This window comes from Euprymna scolopes, chromosome 35 (assembly GCF_053919585.1).
Source record: "Euprymna scolopes isolate OS-2025 chromosome 35, ASM5391958v1, whole genome shotgun sequence".
Lineage (NCBI taxonomy): Eukaryota > Metazoa > Mollusca > Cephalopoda > Sepiida > Sepiolidae > Euprymna > Euprymna scolopes.
In genome coordinates this window covers 20,771,934-20,794,999 of record NC_136516.1, presented here as the reverse complement: position 1 = coordinate 20,794,999, position 23,066 = coordinate 20,771,934, and the positions used below count along the sequence as shown (strand labels likewise).

Genomic DNA, 23,066 nt, shown 5'->3' with positions numbered 1-23,066 from the left:
TATCATATTCAGTTTTTTCCCCCAATTAAATGTAAATATCAGATAAGAAATACAAAGAATCTGTGAACATTGTAAACAAGATAGATGATATGACGTATAACACTTACCAACGTTTATTATCATCAGAAAATTGAAAATATCTAACAATTTAAATGATTTATATAACATTTTATTTTCTCTTTTTATCGTTTAAGCAATCAACATCACGTAAGTAAAAACGTGTTAGTATTTAATATAAATAACTGCTTATGACATGAAATTTTTTTTTCTACCTATAAACAACTTGTAATTTCAACGTACAATCTCTTCATGACACACAAATAATCATTCCACAGGACGGCGATTGGGAGCCACTGTATTAGTAAAAAAAAAAAAAAGCAAACAAACACAAACCCAAATGTGACCTTAAAAATAACGGACAGAATTTTCGATACAATATGATAAATAGCAACACTACATCATTTGAGAATTGCATTTCCTAAACGTAGCAAACGTTCGTCTAGTAACTAAAAGACTTTTTTTGCCAGTCACCTGCCGACAAGCATATGGTTTGCACAACCAGCACCGGAGAGTGTACATTGTCGGATTAGCACTCGCAGGGATTGGCCATTGTGAAAAGATCTTTTTCTTCCAACTGCTGGGTGTCAGTGTATAAAGCTGTTCCCTACCAACCCGACTCACTGAAAATATCTAACAATTCAAACAAATCGTTTATATAACATTTTATTTTTATCGTTTTAGCATAGATATCACATAAAAAATAATGTAGGAGTTAGTATTTATTAACAAAAAGAACTCCGCTTATAATGATATAAAAAAATTTTTCCACCTATAACAACTTGTAAATTTTCAGCACACCAGTAATCATTCCATATGTATTTCCAATTCAATGAAATCCAGAATTCAAGTAATCCTCACTATAAAGCCAATGAAGTTTTGATTTTTTTAAAATAAATTTATAGGAGTATCTAGAATTGTCTATTGTCTTCATTTTTTTTTTTCAGAAATTTATTCATAATTAAGATTGAACTGAATCTCACATTGAACAAAATAATGAATCAAAGAGAATTTTTATCATATTCAGTTTTTCCCCAATTAAATGTAAATATCAGATAAGAAATACAAAGAATCTGTGAACATTGTAAACAAGATAGATGATATGACGTATAACATTTACCAACGTTTATTATCATCAGAAAATTGAAAATTATTTAACAATTTAAACGATTTATATAACATTTTATTTTCTCTTTTTATCAATATAAGCATTCATAAGTAATGAGGTGTTAATATTTATTAATACAAACAAATCTGCTTATAACGACATGAAATTTTTTTTCTATCTATAAACAACTTGTAACTTTGTGGTCCACCAGTAATTGTGCCATGGCACGAAGATTGGGAACTACTGACTTAGTGTAAGTCATCTACAAGGATCCTCACTCCACTCTCACAACATCAAAGTACAAGATTCCAACAGAACACTTACAGTGGTCACATTGCCCGGATCATCGACGGACATTTCCTCCTGAACAGTTGTTGATGTGGAAGCATGCGTACCAACATTATCTTCGTTCATTGCTACCTATAAAGAAAATGTACAAAAAAAGTTTCATTAATTCTAAAATAAAAATATTTAAAAAATTAAAACTTGATGACAAATTATGGCAATCATTAAAGATCACGGGCAGAGCAAAATGCAAGTAAAAATTCTGTATAAGCCTTAAAAATGGTTTTATGTTGTTTTTATTAAATATTATGAAGTGGGGATTCATTTAGAGTTAAAATCCATTTAGTATTATACATGTAACTTGAGAAAAACATGCTTGAAATGTGTCAACATTACGTGAATAAGCGAAAAAACAAGATTGTAACTGACTTTGACCTAATATTGTGTAATTTCATTTATTCACCAAAATCATTACCAAGAAATAAATATCGACAATAAATACAAATATAACAACAACTTCAATAAAGAAAAACAGGTCATGCTTAGGAATTTAAATGTTTAATCTTTCTATATATCTATATTAACAAAAACTCTTATTATCTGGAATGTCTTTATGCAGACTAGATGATATCATTCATTAAAAAAAGGATAAGGGACAACCGTGCACAGTAGATGACATTATCCAATAAACCGGAAGGGAAGGGGGTCTTTTATAAAGTTTATCAAAACAAACCATTACCTTGTGAATCCGTCTACTGGACCAGCCATCTACACCGTTAAATTACTAAAAGTCTGGATCTAATCTTGTCTTTCATTCTTCATGATCATTATCAAGAAAAATATATATTTACTTGAAAATGGATGAGGTCATAAAGGAAGAATGATAGTTGCCAAAAGCTGTTCATGTCAGTAGTTATCTCCCTTCCACAGCAAGAAAATTAGACACCAGGATCGGAAAATGGGATTGAAAAATCAGCACTTCCAAGGAGAACTCTGGCATGCAAAAAAATGCCTAAGCAATTCTGTCGGCATTCCCTGGTAAGGACACCTCGGCAATGAACTAATCCCTTCTCCAAGGAGTAAGACAGCAAAGTCTAGAAAGGTGGACCTCCTAGAACTGCACAGAAGACATGATTATGCACTTTAGCCAACAGAGAACAAGCCATCTCAATAAATGGCATAAACTCTGGTGACTTTGGGGCTCGAGGGAAAAACCCCTGGATTACTAAAACTTTGTAGATCTTGTTATCTTGCTTGTGTCTCATATATATATATATATATATATATATATATATATATATATACACACGCTAACAGGCCGTCCGGTATTGCTGGTCGTAAAATACGCTAAAATATGATATTTTGATTTCGTATTTATTATTATACTAGCAGGGGTGCCCGACGTTGTCCAGGTTTTTAAGTGGTGTAGTAAGGACCCCCAGGCAGATGATGGGGGAGGGGTCAAAACAGCAGTAGGCAGATGTTTAAAAAAAAAAAAAAAAAAAAAAAAGTGGTAGTAGACAAGTAGACTCGAATCTATGATGCTAAGGAGGGGAGAAAAAAAAATGTGATGTCTTTGCCGACGTCTCCATTGCCAAACTGGAAGTAGAGAGCGTTGAAATTAAGCAAAGTCAATCCAACGATGATGATGACTTGCTAAAATGTCAGCATACAAAACGGCTAAGTTTAGGATGAAGGAATTAATCTTTTTGGTCAATTTTTCAATATTTGTCGTCTGAAAGGTCGAGCTTCAAAATGATACCAATCTTGTCAGGGTCCGTCGCCTCCGTTGAAAGTTTTTGCGAGACACACAAACACACATTTTGCTCTTTATATAGATAGATTATATTGGACCCAATATATAGTAATGATTTTGAAAGAAAAAAAAAAAGAAAAAAAAAAGTGATTTGTGCGCCATCACCAAGAATCAAAACAAAAACGTTTAGCTTATGATTTACCTTTTCCTTTAATGTTAATGCCTGAGCTATAAAGACATGTTTACTGCAAAGCAAAAAATTAAAACATGAACCAATAGTTATTACGTTATGCATGCATATCCATAATGCTGTCATTCAACCTTCACATGGCAAATTTAATTTCTTTAATTTTCACATTTTGCACCGACTTTCCCCAGCTAAAACCCAAATATAAAGTTTTGTATGGGTTCAAATACTCTAGATATCAAGTTTCATGTCTGTAAACCAAAAACTGACATAAGAGCTTGGTAGGTCAAATTTTTTAAACAAATATATATATATATGCATACATAAATATATATAGAAAGATGCTTCTGTTTACTATAAGCTTTTTAAGTAAATATTACGCAAGTATAAATCATGTAGAATATCTGCATGAATATAATTACACGTAATAGTTAAGTAAAGATGATCTTCTCATAAGAAAACTGAAAAAACTAATAGGGAATTAAAATAAAATGTTAAAAAAAAATATGAAAATTAACTAGATCTTTTGCAGATGAATGCAATTCCACAATCCATATATAACAAAGTTGTATTTTCTTTTTAAATAAATAGAAAAAAGGTTTTTTAATATATCAATACACAAAAAAAACTAAATTTGTAGGAAAATATATATTTTGTTATTACTCACTTATTACTGTATATATTCCTTTTTACTTGCCTCCCCCACAAGGGCAGAGTTAGACATAAGGTTGATTTTTAATGTGGGGAAAATCCAGTTCCCCAAGGGGCACTTTGGATAAAAACAAAAATTGTCTCAGTCATGAAAGATTTCTCCTCCACCGACTGAGGACAGAAAATGTGAAGTGTAGCATCAAAACAGATACTACACTGTGTAGAAATAAATAGTGATATTTATAACTAGAAATAAAATAGGTTTAAGGCTCCCAAAATTTGTACTAGAACTGTCCACAAGGACCTGTGGCGCAGAGTATTTAGAAAAATCAATTATAAAAATGATAATCTCCTGAAGGTTGAAATCTTTATGTGTGTGACTGAAAAAATATAATTGCGAATTACTTTGGACCTCTATCCAGTCATGGCTGATGGAATGAGAGCATGCTAACCTGTGAAGTAAATAAAGGGTTCCGTTCAAATTCCCTGAGTTTGACAAGATACACCTGAAGAAGGTCAAAGGTTACATCGACCGAAATGTTGTGAAAATGACACTGAAGATGAGAACAGTAGTCCGAAGAATCTAAAGAACCAATCCCCATCTCAAAACTTCAGAAATATAAAGAGTTCTGTTCGAATAACACTTATGATAAGAACACTAGTCTGAATAATACTAATAATCCAAAGTATTTTACGCCACTGAATTTTTTCCATTTCAATAAATAATCGAAAAATGCATGTGTGTCTGTTTTACAAGCACTTTAATGGACTGTGCTCTAATGGACTCATTGCACTTATGCCCCTCGACGAACATATCCGACTCACTTAACAAGCAGCAAAATCCTATCCTTTCAATGTTGAGGTCCCTAGATGCCGGAAAGCCTTCTACTCTAATAATTTCTTCCTTCAGATTGCTCAACTTTGTAATTCCCTCCCTGTTTCCTGCTTCCCTGACTGTACCGACATGCAAAAGTTTAAATTTAATGTGAACAGACTTCTTGCTGCTCACCTCCCCACGATCCCCTGTTAGACATGATCCCAAATAGCAGCTGCTTATGACCAAATGGCAATACATCTTGTTTAGGGTGAAAACGAGTATAATAAGAAAGGAAAAAAAAAAAACATTAATAGCACATAAAAACAATTGCGCAAGTCACATAGAGGCAAGAAACACATGCACACGAGAAGGCGTCACATAATTATATTAATATAAAAATGTAAATTAAACAAAATAATCTTGAATCAAGCGACAACAAAGTTATAATCTTTTCTTTTTTTTTTTAGAAATAAAATAAAACATCCCAAATTGCCTACCATTTGCAGGTGAATAGTTGTGTGCTGATTTGACGACATGAGGGGGGAGCAGCAAACAGCTTCAAAACTACGACACTAAATTGATAAAATACAATTAAAAAAAAAAGAAGAAATTTATATTGAAATACACAGTAATATTCATGCACTTGCAATCATTTTCAAAGATAGAATTATGAAAATCTTCTTAGACCAAAGAGACAGAAAAGGATTAGTTTGGTTATTTTGTTTGACGGCATATCAACCCTTTCCAAGTTATTTAATGCCGAATTCAGCCATTTTGGTAAAAGTTCCTATGATTAGAGTTCTTTAATTCTTCAAATATTTATTCATTGTGTTTTGTTTTATGACATCAACATTTTCAGGTTCAATTATTTTTGTAAAAGTTTTTAATGCTTAAAGTTCTTTGTATCTCAAATATTTATCCATGGTGTTTGGTTTGGTTGTTTTGTAGAGGAAAATTGTTGTTTTTGGTTTTGCAAAACATGATTGAGTTTTACAAAGTGAAAGTAAAAAACATCAATGTTCTGTGCATTTTAGGCCAGGAAAACTGATATCTTCAGACAGCCTGATCTGGTAGCACCAGAGTAAAGAAATTAATTTATTCACATTAATAGGTGGAGTGTGAAGCCAGAAGATGTAACAACTGAATCATCGCAAGATATGCTAGAACAGCTTGGCCCCTATGGACATTTTAATAGAGAAAAAAGGTTTTGTTAGTATTGACACGTGGTACGCTCAAGTGTTGTCATCAAGAAAGCCTGACATTTCGGCGTCCCCGGTAGATGGTGGAAAGATCGACCTAAGTTGCCTTGAGATTGCATAGCATGGAAGCTCTCTGCAGTTGATACTAATGATAGAGTTTAGAGGTGTGAAACGAGATCTGTTATGTATGCAGTTTAGCTAACCATCAGATAAAAAAGGCAGGATAGTTAATGAATATTATAATCTAGATGGTCATATAATGTAGGCCAGGAGGGATAGGCATTTGGAATGCGACTGTCGTTGTTTTGATGATTTCAAGTTGGAAACTAAACTGTAAACATTGATTTTTTTTTTTTTTTTTGAATTATGCCAATTGAGGAATGTATTATAAACAATTATAGATGTACCCCACCAATTGAGAAAAATATCAGAACAGATTTGACTATTAAAGCAGAAGTTCTGCCTATGGCTCCTTTGGCTGGGGATGGGGAGTTGAATATCACTATAAGGCAATTATCAAGAAATCTCTATATTCTACTTGTAAAAAATCGAAAGCTTTATACAAAGACTAGCGGTATTGCCTGAGGCAATGGTATAACATATTTCTATTAAAACTTCCATCTTTCTTTCCTTCTCCCCTGTTTTTTTCCTTTCCACAACTCCCTCTTTCTTCTCTATCATTTTCTCTTCCCCCCTCCCTCTTTCTTCTCCACCCAGACCATTCCTCTCTCTGGACACACACAAACAACTCCTTTTTATAGATTCTTTGAGGAATGAGTTGGCATAGGGGAAGTTACTCCTTGATTAAAAAATAAGAGTTACTCCCTTATAGTTAGTAACTAAACTGGCAGAAAACTGACCCCCCTCCCCTCCCCTGCTAATGAAATCTGCACATGTGTAAATCAAAGAAAGAATAATTTTTTTTCTAATTTTTAGATATTATTCATTCGGGGCAATGGCCATCAAGAAAATACCAACTTTGTGGGTCTCTGTTTTGCAGTTTTTGTATTTAGCTGGATATACATACATACATACATACATACATACAAACAAACAAACAAACTAGCGTTCATATAATAGATTATTTCTCATTCTGTTTCTTAATTTTTGTAGCAACACCTTTTCGATTTGAGGACCAGTAAGACAGTTACATGAGCACAAAAACACAAACTTTTGCAGTGAATATACAACCATAAATTTGTGAGCTATTGTGTTGGGCATCAGTTGTACTCTGATTTGTGTACTGTGAACACTGAGCTTGGGATATATGATAAACATAAGAATGCTGTGTTTCTGTGAAGCAAAATAGAATGTGGAATCAACAATTAATTTTAAAAAATTTTTTTTACATTTTCACCTCAAACAAGGCACATTGCCACTTTGATATGCTATCAGGGACATAATAGATTATTGAGTGAATGAAAGATAAGCTGTTTCTGAAACTGGCAAAGAGATTAATTGAATTTACAATAACTCCCAGGGTTGTAAAAATCCAACTCCTAAGGATGCCAACTCCGGCTCGTTGACCCCTATGTGGAAATCTATCCTGCAGATCGATATACTAGCCTCCCACACCTATTCAGCAAGCATTTTATAAATACTTTTATAAAACTTTTCATGTATATTATTTTTTACGTTTAACATTCACTTGTATGATGAATATACTCACATATAAACTCAACCAACTTTATGGAATAAGTTAAGATAACAAAGGGATAAAAAATTTACAATTAAATTTTATTATGCTATCGGTTCAAAAGGGAATACAATATTTAAGGATAGAGAAACCTCTTTAGGCCATGGCATATAGTAGCATGGGTTGCTTCTTATTGATTTAAGTTCGTTTTTTTTTGTTTTTTTCGGATTACAATCTGATTGTTATCTGATGTAATCCAGTGATCTCACTCAAAGACAGAATTTTCATCAATTTTGGGTGACATCACAAACAAAACGAAAACAGCTGTCCAGATAGGATTTGCAGTGATTTGATGGACAGAAATATCTTGATGAATTAGAAACATTGCAGTACAGTACAAAATATGATATATCTTCAAAAATAAAAGCAAAACCATACAAAAGCTGCTAAGTCGTGCAACTGGTAAAACCAAACCGGAAAACCATGTAAAAAATAAATTTATTGGACTTAAAGAGTCAGATAAAAAATTCTGACTCAGACTCCTAGTACTTTTAGAAATTTGACTCTGACCACAGCTAAAACCTCTGACTCCGACTTTGCAACCCCGATAATTTCAATTGTGAAAATTGTTTGTGCAACAAAACTTTTGGGTTTATAACCAGTCAAAGAATGAATTAAATTTGTTTTTTTTTTTTACTACTCATATTGCCACTTGGACATAAAATGGTTATTATTTAGGACCATGTTTATAGCGGCACTATGTAGAAAGTTGAGCAGAGAAACGTCTGTTCATAGTACATTTAAATTTCTGCATGTTAGTAGTCAGAGAAGCAGGAAACAGGAAGAGAATTCCAAAGTCTGACAGTTTGAGAAAAGAAACTACTAGAGTAAAAGACTTTCTGGCACCTAGGAACCTCAAAGAGTGAGATTTTTCATTTGTTGGGTTAGTCAGGAAATTTATGTCGAGTGAGTACAAGTGATACAAGTTCCTCAGAGCACATATCATTAAACTACTTGTAAAATAGGCACAGGAATGCAACATTGCAGTGATGAGACAGGGGTTGGAGCTTGGTTGATAATGCTGAACCTGTTAGATCAGAGACTCTTTTATGGATAATGTTTAAGAGAAAGAAACTAGTGGTAGACGCACCATCCTAGATGTGGCAACAGTACTCCATGCATGGGCGAATGGTGGCTTTGTAGAGATACAAGTTTATGTAGTTTATCACTTAAGCTTGAAGCAGCATCTTCAATGTTGTCTTCATGATGAACCAGATATATATTAAACAAATTTTGTATCCACAAGGCTAAAAGCGTTGGCAATCAGTTCTATGTGAGTCATCTGACGACTGAAGGTTCAATCCTTATTATAGGTGATAATTAAAAATAACAATTAGTTGACACTCCTACCTGGTTATGGCTGATAGAACGAAAACAATCTATCCTCATAAATTAAATGCAGGGGTAAGTAAGATATTTTTTAAAGGCTTTCCTATGATTCAATTTTTCGGGATATCTATACTAATTGTTAATATTAGTGAAAAAATGTTTTATGAAACAGAGGATCGATACCCATGCGTGTTTTTGTAAAAAAAAAAAAAAAAAACAAAAAAAAAAAAAAACACAATACAAAGCTTTTTTTTTTTTTTTTTTTTTGTGAAATTACCCCCCTTGAGCTGGGCATATCTCATGTTTTAGGAAAGCCTTTAAAAAATATCCCTGAAGATTGAACCTTCTTTATGATCGACAGACCCACCCTCAAACCCCCGGTTCGAATTCTTATAATGCAGAGCCAACCCTTTTTTCCTTAGTAGAGAAAAAGAAGCATGTTTTCAACACCTGAACTTGCAGCAACCAAAATGTGCTAATAACACCCACGATGAGAATAATAACCTGATTAATCAATATAATACAAGCATTCACATCTCATCTCAAAAATTCAGAATTTAACTTATTTCTTGTTTGATAGTGTGGTTAGACTAAGATATGATAAACTGATAAACTGAGGTGGTGAAGATTTTTTTGTAGATTGCTTTTATTAGTGTAACCCAAGTAAAATTGAAAATGTTGCTGAAATCTAACATGTTGGAGAAAAAGGCATTTTGTTTAGTATCTATTTTAATGGCTTGTCTATTTCTTTTATCTACATTTTGTTATATTTAACCAAAGTAGTTTTTGTTACATTCTTAGTGGGGAATCAAATAAATGCTGGCTATAATCATGGGTGTTATCTTTGTGTATTTTAAGTTATTGATGAATTGTTTTTCTTTTTTGTTTTTTGAAATTATTTGTATGATAAATATTCTTCATTTTTTTTTTATTTAAAACTAGAAAGATTACTTGCTCACATTTGTAGGTAGGATTAGTAATAGAAATAATATGAAGGGAGGCGGGTTTCTGTTTAATATATGTTGAGGGTTATTTTTTCTAGTATTTAATTCAAAATATTTTAGGTATTCTAAAATTTGGGGATAATTCTCAACTTGTATTCTTCATTAAGTGTGCATGGAGTAAATTGAAGAAACTTTTGTCATTACTAACCAGCAGAGATTTATGTTTGTTGATTAAGAAAGGAATCTATCAGGCATGTATGTGCAGTGTGATAATGCCTGGGAGTGAAACCTAATCAATGAGGGTGGATGATGTGTTTCATGAAGAGAATGATACAATGGATGTGTTATGAATCATACCCAGAAAAATAAACCAACAGCAATATCAAAAAAAGTTCAATTCCACCAACAAAAAAAACAAGCAAAAATCACAAGAATAGATTCATCGTCAAATATCTTGGTAAGTTGTTTAATTCCACATCAAAGTACATAGTCTTAACACTAAATTTCAGTAGTTTGTAATTTGAAAAAAATGAACTGTCATTCAAAGGAACATAATTCTTGTATAATTTTAATCAAGGGAGACAAATGCAAATGTTTTAAATATACTCGTGCTGGTCCAAAAAAACAGAACATCATATTTTTTGGCATTAAATTCTTATTGAGGACGATCTGTGAGATGTAATTGATGCTAAAATATGACTATCATGCTAAACTAACTGAAATAGTTGTTTTACAACAATATTTTTTTTCATATCAATTGCAATGTCAGTTTTTGAATATTTCATGTTTCAAAATAATAGAACAAGGCATGTAAATAAACAAAATAGGTGTTTTATTAACATAAATACAAATAAAATTAATATTTAGTAGCAGCAACTTTTGCCTTGATAACAGAATTCGCCAGGGCATGGAATCAACAAGCTTCTCCAGTGTAGACATTGAATCCCATGTGTTCTGGACTGCAAAGGTAGTAGGTTTTTCTTTGTGGAGCTTCCTCTTTATTTGGTAAAGGCTTCAATAACATTCAAATCTGGTGAGTTTGTCCGCCATTCAAGAACAGGGATCGATCGTTCTCGGAGCCAGGTGTTAGCAGAAAAATGATGTGTGTAGCCTCCCTGTCAAACTGGTTATCCAACACTGGCAATAAATTAGCTTCCAAGATATCTTGGTACATTTTCGCGTTTACAGTTCCTTTGATGAAGCATAAATTACCAACACCTTTAGCACTCATACAACCCCAAACCATGCAAGACTGCGGGAACTTCACAGACTTCCTAACGCATTCTTGGTTATACCGTTTCGTGGTTCTTTGCCAAACACGTGGCCCTTGGTCGTCGAAGGCAATACAAAATTGAGACTCATCTGAAAAGATCTCATGGCACCATTCGTCTGCAGTCCAGGTTTGATGAGCAGTTGCTTTTCAGAGGAGTCTTGATTTTGTATTTGCTTTGGCGACCAAAGGCCACGTGTTTGGCAAAGAACCATGAAACGGTATAACCAAGAATGTGTTAAGAAGTCTGTGAAGTTCCCGCAATCTTGCATGGTTTGGGGCTGTATGAGTCCTAAACGTGTTGGTAATTTATGCTTCATCAAAGGAACTGTAAAACGCGAAAATGTACCAAGATATCCTGGAAGCTAATTTATTGCCAGTGTTGGATAACCAGTTTGACAGGGAGGCTACACACATCATTTTTCTGCTAACACCTGGCTCCGAGAACGATCGATCCCTGTTCTTGAATGGCGGACGAACTCACCAGATTTGAATGTTATTGAAGCCTTTACCAAATAAAGAGGAAGCTCCACAAAGAAAAACCTACTACCTTTGCAATCCAGAACACATGGGATTCAATGTCTACACTGGAGAAGCTTGTTGATTCCATGCCCTGGCGAATTCTGTTATCAAGGCAAAAGTTGCTGCTACTAAATATTAATTTTATTTGTATTTATGTTAATAAAACACCTATTTTGTTTATTTACATGCCTTGTTCTATTATTTTGAAACATGAAATATTCAAAAACTGACATTGCAATTGATATGAAAAAAATATTCTGTTGTAAAACAACTATTTCAGTTAGTTTAGCATGATAGTCATATTTTAGCATCAATTACATCTCACAGATCGTACTCAATAAGAATTTAGCGCCAAAAAACATGATGTTCTATTTTTTTGACCAGCACGAGTATATATTAAAAATTATATATATTATATATAAAAAGCTATATGTTTGTCTGCTTGTCTTTCTCCAAATTTTTAAACTATCTCCTATGAAACTAAAAGTCGCAAAGCGACGTTAGGGTCTTCAAATGATTGGATTTTTTACGGACCGTTCTTTTATGGGTCTTTAGCTGGTTAAAATTGTTTATAAGGGGTCAAATTGAAAAAAAATTGTTATACATTTTGTATATTCATCTTAGTTTATTTTTAATCAGTTTATATGCATGTCACATTGGTAAAGTGGTAACGTCACCAGCTTTGAATGCTACAGTTTTGCTTTCGGTTTCGATTCTAGCTGATGGCATCCAAATACTTTTTTTAATTTTGAAATCACAACTCTATAATAATATATATGAAATCTGAACAAATAAAATACCATATTTAAGTGTATTTTACGACCGAGCACCGCCCACTGTTGCATATATATATATATATATATATATATATACTCACACACCATGGTCTAATAATGACATTTCTCTTACATGCAGCATTAGCTGGTGGTTCAATCATTATGACACTTGATTGCTGCAAATGTATTTGAGTTCCAAATCAGTTGGAAGCATCCATCTGTTATTATCCACACTGAAGAACCATGATACAGCAAAATAACTGTCTGTGGATGAACATTATATAGATACTAGCAGGACGCCCAGCATTGCTTGGTCACATATACTTAAATACAAATTTTTAATTCATGAAGATTATGTATTTATTATTATAGAGAATTTGCTAGTGACTATTATATTGAATCTAATATATAGTAGGGAGATCAAAATTACATATATGTCTTTATGTGTGCGTGTGACTTGAGTACTATCAACTAGAATCGAAAACAAAACATACAACTCTCCACTCATTCCTTAGCCTCTGAGCCATGCCTATATATATATATATATATAGAGGGAGAGAGAGATGGCGTAAATATCACAAAACACATTGATTTTTTCATAGTTATGTAATCATGCCCCTATTCTTTTTATTTTCTTTTAAAGTTAGTGAGTTCTTATTTTTCTGATGAGTCAGGGTGAAAAAAATTTAAAAATTGATATAACAATTATATGAATGGTTCTGCACTATGAAACAGGTGCTGTCAAGAATTGAACATTTTAACATACTGAAAGAAATAAATGGTAAGATCGACATCTTGGAACTTGGAATATAGACTTTTTTGTCATCTATCTATACTCCTAGAAATTTGTTATTTTGTTGTGTATTGATATTCATATTAAAAATCCTTTTTTATATTTATTTAAAAAGAAAATACAACTTTGTTATATATAGGTTGTGGAATTGCATTCTCTAACAAAAGATCTAGCTAATTTGCATATTCTTTTAAACATTCATTTTAATTAATTCCCTATTAGTTTTTTCGGTTTTCTTATAGGATGATCATCTTTAATTAACTATTACATGTAATTATATTCATGCAGATATTCTACATGATTTATAGTTGCGTAATATTTGCGTAAAAAGATTATAGTAAACACAAACCTTTTGCTATATATATTTATGTATGTGTATATATATATATATATATTTGTTTAAAAAAATTTGCCTATCAAACTCCTCTGTCAGTTTTTGGTCTACAGGCATGAAACTTAATATATAGGATATTTGAACCCATGTAAAAGTTTATATTTGGGTTTTAGCCAGAGAAAACCGGTGCAAAATTGCCAGGTGATAGTCGAACGACGGCATTACGAATATGCATGCATGATGTAATAGCTATTGGTTCAAGTTTTAATTTTTAGCCTTGCAGCAAATGTCTTCATAGTTCAAGCATTAACGTCAACGGAAAAAGTAAATTGTATGTTAAACATTTTGGTTTTGATTCTTGGTGGTGGCGTACGAGTCATTGTTTTTTAAACTTTTTAAATCATTAATATATATTGGGTCCAATATAATAAATACAAAATCTGCATTAATCAAGATATCATATATAAACATATTTTATAACCTGGCCATGCCAGGCAGCCTACTAGTATACAATATCAAAATTCACCTGTCATCTCTTTTTTAAAAGATCAAATCGCCCGATCATCAAAGACAAGATTCAAGCAAGCAAGCCTGGACATTCCACAGTTTTACAATTATATAGATATATGTATACTGAACGTATAATTCTTAATTTAATTTTATTTATCAATTCATAAGAAATATTGATGGAAAAACCAAACGTAAATTAAAACTTCAATAACCTGACATCAAGTTGGATCCCACAACTGATCAATCCATATCATTGCATTGGATCATATAATCAATCAATCTGTGTTATCGATCTGCTTGTTATGGGTAATCAATATTACACTCTACACTTCTTTATCATGTCATCATCAGAAACAAATTATTGATTTGTCATAAAAAGAAAAAAGAAAAAAAAACATTCAAAATATTATAAATACAAAAATATTAGCTAAAAAAATTAAATAGATAAATAGGAGGGAGGGTGGTACTTTTTTTCTTTTTTAGATTATTTTAAAAACAAATAAAATATAAATAAAAAAATTTTTTTATTTCGTATAAGTTAAAACCATTTTAAAGAATTCAATTCTTGGCAAATCATATTTTTTAACCCAGAGAAATAAGATATTAAAAATTAATAATTTTATTTCAAATTAAAATAAAGATAAATTTAATAGTTTTCTCTTGTTATAATCAAAGTTTTTTTTTTTTTATCAGTCATGCAGTCAATGAAGGAAGTGAATATATGCATATATATCTTTATTTAATGGATACTAGATATTCATTAACTTGATTATCCATCAATACCTTCAGTTTCACAGAAACATGAATGTGCCAATGGAAGATTAAATTAATGTCTAACGTATATTTAATAAAGATGGTCACTATCTCCAAGTCCCCAAAAAAAACCTTTACAATGACGACGTTTACAGATTTTTGGCAGTGTTAAAAACGAATATAACATTTAAAAGTGCTGCAGAGAAATAGTTTTCATGATATGAAGAAATTGCTTTTTGGATCATTTTTCTATATAAACTTAACATCAAATGAGCACCCACTTTCTGGCCACCTAGTGATAATGGGGGGGGGATGAAAACTTTTTTGCTAAATTTTTTTTACTTAGTTTTCACCTTAACAATCACTTTCAAAATGACAACTTTTAAAGTTTTTAAGAGTGCTGAAAATGAATACTATATTTAAATTTACTACAAACAAGTAGTTTTCCAGATATTAAGCAATGTAATTCCTTAAGCACCACCACAAAAATGGCCACCACTGATAACATAGTATGCATCATCACAGAAATGGCCACTACTGATAACATAAGCAATTACATTGCTTAATATCCGGAAAATTACTTGTTTGTGGTAAATTCAAATATAGTATTCGTTTTCAGCATACCCAAAAACTTGTAAAAGTCATCATCGTAAAGGTTTTTTCTTGGAGTTGGAAAGAATTCTGACATCGACAATAAAAATATAACTACTCTTGTACAAGAAATTGAGCACTCTTTTTATTTCTAATTCAACACTGAACTACACACATGACAGAAACTTGAATGCCTACTAGACATTCTTTGGATACTTCCTTCAACAAGTAAACCTGGACCAAATATTCAAACCCCAAATAATGTATGAGGAATGGTACACCTTCTCCAAGAAATATTGCCTATTGTAACAGTGCTAAGCTGGATACTCCACCAGAATAGATGAATTCTTGTCCTAGAATCTGGTAAGACCAAAAGACCAAAAAGGAAGACATTATATAACATTTTTAACTAGTTAATTAGTGAGAAGGAAAATTAATGTTCTTAACTTCTTTAACGACGCAACACTTTAGAGGTAAAAGAGAATTTTAATGGAACGTTCGAATATCTTACATGAAACAAAAAAAAAACATAATGCTACAGAAGTTCAGTTTCAAGCAGTGGGGGGCATACACAGACACACTGATAAGTGTTAGAGACAACGAAACACATATCTGTGGATATAATGTATATATACTAGCTGGGCAGTGGGCACCGATTGTACAATATGCTTAAACATGATATTCTAATTAATGCAGATTGCATAAGTATTATCACAGAATCAATTCTCTATTGATTATTACATATTACGAGGAATAATTAGCCGGTGGACTAAGTTGAAAAAAAAATAAAACTAAAATAATAATGTCGTTCATAAAATTTCGTCTGTGTTTGTTTACAGTGTCAGCTGACATTTGGGTTTGACAATGAATGCCCTATAAAAGTCACTTCTGATTAAAGTTTAGTTTTAAAATATGCAAACGAATAAATGATTTGCAGCAAGTTTAAATGGTACCTCTTCTTTTATCGTAAATTAAACTCATTAATAAGAAAAAAATGTAAATAAAATGGTGAGGTACATCCGGGATTGAACAGGGGATCATTCGATCTGTAGTCAAATGCTCTACCACTAAGGTAGATGACAATAAATCTGATTTTTTTAAAAAAGAAGAAATGATTTCCTGAGATTTTATTATTTCCCTTGGCCAGTGTAACATAAAATTGTCCCCTGTAAAAAATACTTTTTGTATCTATAAAAGAGAAAGACTATTTTTAAGATTGGATTTTTTTAGATTTTCAATACTTATCGGATGAATTTCTGTACAAAAGACATCCAAGAAAACTGCTAGACATATAAATTACCTTTGTATGAAATTTGCAAAAGATAGGCTCAGCCATTTCAGAACTTATGAGGAAAGAACTCACACACAAAGTGGTTGGTTGTTTTACGGCATATCAACCCTTTTCAGATTATTTAATGCCGAATCCAGTGAATTTGAAGAAGAATTTTTTAATAGAATATATTTGTTTTTTAAGTCGGTTTCTATTTAACCCATAGTTGGGACCCTAACAGGTACTACCACTCCGGGTCAGAGTCGACCTGGGAATAATGGCAATTAAAGGGTGGCTCCACACTCCACAAAGCCTGCAAGCTGGGGCCTCACCATCGGATATAGTTTAAGGTGATATCCAGGACCACACACACAAAGTGATTTTTATAAAACAGTAGAGATAGAGATTAATAAAGTTCAAGTATATTGATAACACAAACTAAAAACCAATGGTTTTTCAAAAGCGTTCAATACACGAGTCGAACATTTATAAATAAAATTAGAGGAATTCTGATCATCAATAATGTATTAATCCGAAGATTCTTTTGTCAGCATCGGTTTCCCCGACATTTTTCTTGTCAGAATTATTTAGACATCAGGGGTTACGAGAGGGATCACGTGATGGTTGCCAATACCATAAGTGAAAGTGATTTTTGTGAAACTGGATTCAAACTTGGGACCCTGAGGTCATCAGTCAGTTTCGTTAACTACTAAAAACTACTATCACCTTCCAATGGAATTGTTAAAATGTTGAACGATCAGCATATACACCTTGCAATGTTTCCTGGTGAGATCTTACTTATTAACTACAGTTTGAAACATTGTCATGCCAGTGTTGCGAAGTCTGTACATGTCTGTATAATTAGATATTGATGTAATCATATATATATATGATGATGATGGCAGCAAATTCGTTTTCGAACATTGCCATTACTTGATATAGCACAAAAAAAAAGATATACAGAAATACGAAAACAAATCAGATGGGCTGCATGAAGGTGGCTTTTAAACCCTGCCAAACTCTGGCATTCTTTGGCACACATTGTGCAGACGTGCGCCACTAGCAGCACGTTCTTGATGGTCACTTCTATGTATAATCAAATGCAGCTTCAAACCACCTGCTGTTTTGTACGTCCGCCCGCAGATGACACAAGTTAGATCTGGCAAAACAAGACTGTTTTGTGACCCACTGCGCTGATGAGTAGCCTGGTGGCTTATCAGCCCAGCTCTGCTGAGACATAATCTTGCCCACACCTCCCCGCAAGGTCCTTCTCCACGATCCAAAGCAAGACTCTGCCAGGTTCTTTCGTCTATCTCACATTTTTTTAAGGTGGACCTCAAACAATCTTTGAACCTCATTTTAGGCTTTTGAGCCAGACGCATACATACATACATGACTTTTTGACCCATTAAAAACGGGCAAAATTTATAGCCCACTTATTTGGAACTAGCCTGGGTGCTGGGCGTTGTATGTGTGTGTTGAGCAAAAAAAAAAAAAAAAAAGTGGTAGTAGGCAGGCAGGCTCGAACCTGTAACGCAAAGGCAGAAGAGAAAGTGAAATAAAAACTGACATCTTACCGCTACTTCATGATGCGACCGGAAGTTTGGAATGTTGAAATTAAGTAAAGTCATTCCAACCAATACAAACAAGGACTTGCAAAAATGGCAACGCAAAAAAATAAAAAACAACCCCTCCTTGTAGAAAAGTGCCCAGTTGAGAGTGAAGGAATTAATGTTTTTAGCCAATTTTTCGATATTTGTCATCCGAAGGGTCGAGCTTCCAAATGATACTGATCTCGTGAAAATCCGTCGCCTCTGTCGAAAGTTTTAGGCAGACATACAATCATACATCCACACATTTAAACAGACAGGTGAGATTCATATTATAAACTATGCCACACTTTTAGAGTAAATGTGGTATTATGGTGATTAATACCTATTAATCCCTAACTGTGCACCGAACAGATGCTATAACACTTAGTTTTCTACACCTTATCATAAATAAAAAATTTTAGCCGAATCGGCCAAGTAGTTTAAAAAAAAAAAAAAAAAAAAACTGGTAAGGAACGGACTAAGAAAAATAAGATTTAGATATTGAAGTAAAAGAAAAGAAAATAAGTAAATTTGAGTAGAATATTTAAATTTGCGAAAAAAAAAAAAAAAAAAGTGGATGTTAGTAAAAAATACTTTATCTACAAAAGTGAGAATGTGTGTGAGGACACTTCTCAACCTATATACTCAACGAATTTTAGATTTACAGACTTGAAATTTGGTATTCACACAATTAGAAAACTTTTTAATTGTTTTGCATTCGGAAAAAAAAGGGCTGTTAAAGGGACAAAATGCAAAAATTAGTACTTATGGGGGGGGGGGTCATCAGATTTTTATCCGTTTGTCAACTGTTTCCACGACTGCGCATGCATGAATCTTTCACATGACAGCTTCCTTATGTTAAGAATAAGTAGATTTGAAAACCCCTTTTAAAGATCGTGGCAAGTTGGCCTAAAAGCTACCGCACTTGACTCGCTGTCTTGGTTTCTATCTCAGCTAGAGTATTTCTTTTTTTTTTTTTTTTTTTTTTTTTTTACTTACAAGTGAACTGTTTAGAAAAAACAACTCACATGCACAAATCTCAGTTTCTTTGGATTTTTTTTTTTTTTACTAATTTTTTTTCAAAGGAATTTAACGTTACGCCGCTTCATACCGAGCAATGCCGGGTACATCCGTTAGTATATTAATAAAATTATGTGACCACTTTTTCTCTGTGCCTCTGTTTCTCGTCGCTGCGTGACTCTTACATTAACTTAATCTGGTTAATTATCAAAAAAAAAAAAAAAAAAAAAAAAAGTGGTATCAAGTACTAAAATCGACTTTTTAAAAGATTCCTATTTACAAAATTTAATCCACCAGAATGCATTATATAAACGAGTCAGCCAATTTAATCCATTTTTGCTTAGAGTTGACAACAAAGAAAGGATGAATTATTCTTGAGACTTCGAAATTTGAAATCCTTTAAACTGGCTTCATTATTTATTTCTAGAAAATTAAAGGACGTAAATTCTTTATAAAACTTTCATAATTAATGGGGGTTTATTTGATGCTGAAAAATCTTCATCAATTACAAATTTTGGAAAGAAAAAAAAACTTACATCCAATAACTTTATAAATAGAGATTAAAATATTACCTTTAAGCAATTAGTTTTATATTTTTTTTCAAAATATGGTTGACAACGATTTAATGACAAAACAATAATGTCAATTTTTTTAATAATTTTTTTTAGAATAAGATCTGAAATTTTGCGAATATAGGAAACGATAAACAATTAAAATATTTCACATTAAATATAGTTTTAGAAACAATCACAAGTAGAATTTCTAACATGGTTTTAACAAATATAAACAAACATTATTTTGGGTTTATTTTGTTTTTAAAAAGGGGAAAAGATCTTAATAGTTATGAAGAACTGTAGAAAGTCACCAAAAAGGCCATTATGAAAAAGTTGAATTGATCTTTTATGACGAATCGTCAGAAAAAAAAAATATTTTAGAAAACAAAAAACTTTTTAGACATAAGACAATTTGCAATAAACATTGTCACATGTTTGTTTTCCGATCGCGAAAACAACAAAATTCGAACCACGACACAAAAAAGCGTGATCTTTTTATTGTTGTCTATTAATGGCGTGTTTGAAAGGTATCCGAAGCCATGCCGGCCTTTTAGGACGATCGTTTTGTGGTAGAAAAATGGCTTTCGGTGGGGCCTAGGGGTTGTCGATCGTCAGAAATAATAAAACTCAGTCAACTTACACTTGAAGAAGCCGTCTGCTCAGTTTGGCGCTGCAAGAGTCAAAATCTGCGGCCAAATCACGTCTGCGTCTCGAGAGAAAAAAGGTGAATCGGCGATAATGGCGTCGCGAAACGAGAGGACGAGATCGACGAGTGCGCATGTCAACTGTGACGTCACCAATCCATAAACCTTTCTTGCACGGGAGTAGGAGGAATGCTAGGAAACGAGGGAGAAGGAGTATTAGGAAGGGGAATGCTAAGGACAAGAACAACAAGGCTCTTACAACCATTAACACTACCTCCCTCTTCTTTGTGTAACCTATGAAAGAAAAAAAAAAAAAATGGGCCTGTTTAACAATTATTTTTGGTATTCATTTGCTCCAGAACAGATACTACACTTGGATTCGATCCTAAATGCCACATCCAACTATTTCTATTATTAGTAAACACTGTTTATCTATTCGTTTTTTTTTTTTAAGCAGAAGTTAACCGTGATACTTGATTTTCTTCTGTACACTTTAATAATATAGCCTAGAAATGATTTTCTAGTCAACATTTTAAAAGGATTCGAATCACGTGTGTTTACGTTTTTAGCATCCTAAATTTTCTTTTCTTTTTTTTTAAATGACAATTTGTAGCATTAAATTAATTTGTTTATTTATAAGTTGCAAAAGGGGACAAGATCACAATGTAGTATCTGTTCTGATGCTACTCTTAGGGAAACTCTTCTATACAATTTTTATTTTTGCCTACTTTTAGAGTGCTCTCCTCTCCTTTTTGGGCTAGCTGGTTTCACCCACATTAAAAACAACCTTGTGTAACATTTTGCTTTCGTGGGGAAACAATAAATTGTTATTTGTTCATCAGTTTTGAAATTATAGGATATAAACATTAACAAATAAAAAAACAAACATTAACGGGAGATTTTATTAGTTTCTTTTCATATTTATCAAATTTTGAGTTATCGAACTTCCTTGTGGATATGAGTCCTTTTTCTTCTTTTCTCCGATTATATTTTCAGAGATTAAGGAGCAAAGCGTAGTATCTGTTCTAATACGACAATTATTATCTGTTTTTAAGTGAAGTCCTTCTAGACTGAGGCAATTTAAATTTTTGTTTCAATCCAGAATATCCCTTTTTGGGGATCTGGATGATACCACATTAAAAGAAAAAAAAAAAAGGTCTTGTGTTTCTGCCCTCGTCGGAAGGTAAGTAAGTAGGAAAGGTAAATAGGATAGAGCCGACAGATCGATTTTTTGGCTGACCTGAACGAGATCATCCCCACCCTCATAATTTTTATAGTACGCTTTAGTAGTATAGCTCTCGAAGTATTTATTTCGAAAGCCGTTCTTAACATGGAGAGATTGGGGGTGTTTATACTACGCTGGGTTAGGTCGTGGTGGCGACTAGAAATAATGAAACGCTTATCTTTTGGCAATTGTATTTCTTTCACTGACAATCTTCCAAAGCTCACTCACTACTGAGTGAAAAATATCTTTTCAACTTTTTTTTTTTAATAAAAAGAACAAAGTTAAATTATTTAAATAATAAAAGTTTAAAAGAACAACGTACTCTTTTTTTTAACGAAGGCTGTCTAAAAATACTTGAAAAAATTAGAATGTTTATACCTTCAAGTATCAACATAAAATTTGCTGTATATTTAGAATTACACTTGGTGTACATACTCGTCATGAAACGAAGATGTCACATTCCAAAAATCACCTGGGTTTGGCTAGTAACTTTTCTATTTGACTAGTAAACGAGAATATTTATTTGTCAACTAACGATAAATCTGTCCATAGAGCCTTGCTACAAAATGTTCCCCTTGACCGCTGTCGGTGTTGTAAACTCATTAACCCTTACCCTCGAGTGGCCTCCGAGCCTTTGATAAGTGGTGACTCCTTTGTAAAAAAAAAAGAAAAAAAAAAAGCACTTTTTTCTTTTCTTTTTTGCTACAGAATCGAATGATTGCATAAAATGTTAAAACAAAAAAATTTACTACGCTGAAAAAATAAAGAGAAAAACTTTAGTTTCTCCTGTGAGCTTTGATGATCACTAAAACAAAAACTTTCTAGTCGACAGTTTAAAGGCTTCTATGTCACTTACGAATTCGTCGTGACCACGTGTAGAAAAAAAAAAGAGGTATTATTATACAAACACCGTGACAGCGTTAGGGTTAGGGTTAGGGTTTAGGGTTAATTCGCTGTCACGGTGTTTGTATAAATTTACCAAAAAAGATAGGGTATGTTTTACAATCCACGGAGATGGTCCAAAATTGAGATATATAGCAAATAAATCTCATCAAAAGGCAAAGAATTAATTTTCCTACCTACTCACTTTAAAACGTTTATTCGATTCGAAAAACATTGTGCGAGCGTGAGTGGAGAATAAGATAAATGGCTGCGACTTGACACCTAAATATTGAAAGTTTTG

General features: G+C 32.6%; 1 protein-coding gene and 1 long non-coding RNA gene across 6 annotated transcripts in view; one reads left to right on the top strand and one right to left on the bottom strand.

Annotated features, from left to right (window-relative positions):
* Positions 1–20,850, bottom strand: part of LOC145259728 (protein BANP-like) — a 56,533-nt gene extending 35,683 nt beyond the window's left edge. Inside the window, exons 1-3 of one of the 5 annotated variants that reach the window (XM_080117422.1) lie at positions 20,655–20,850; positions 5,359–5,433; positions 1,490–1,585 (exon numbers count right to left, since the gene is read on the bottom strand). In XM_080117422.1, the coding sequence (XP_079973548.1) occupies positions 1,490–1,585; positions 5,359–5,397 (135 nt within the window). In that variant the 5' untranslated portion in view covers positions 5,398–5,433; positions 20,655–20,850. Of the gene's footprint in view, positions 1–1,489; positions 1,586–2,189; positions 2,318–5,358; positions 5,434–20,654 lie in introns of those variants that run through there. The other 4 variants (XM_080117423.1, XM_080117424.1, XM_080117426.1 and 1 more) reach the window with 4 other exon arrangements.
* An 11-nt stretch (positions 20,851–20,861) lies between these two features.
* The window catches only part of LOC145259729 (uncharacterized), a 28,400-nt gene continuing 26,195 nt past the window's right edge, over positions 20,862–23,066 (top strand). The window contains exon 1 of the long non-coding RNA XR_013864193.1: positions 20,862–21,075. This is a non-coding gene — a long non-coding RNA (uncharacterized LOC145259729). The remainder of the gene's footprint in view (positions 21,076–23,066) is intronic.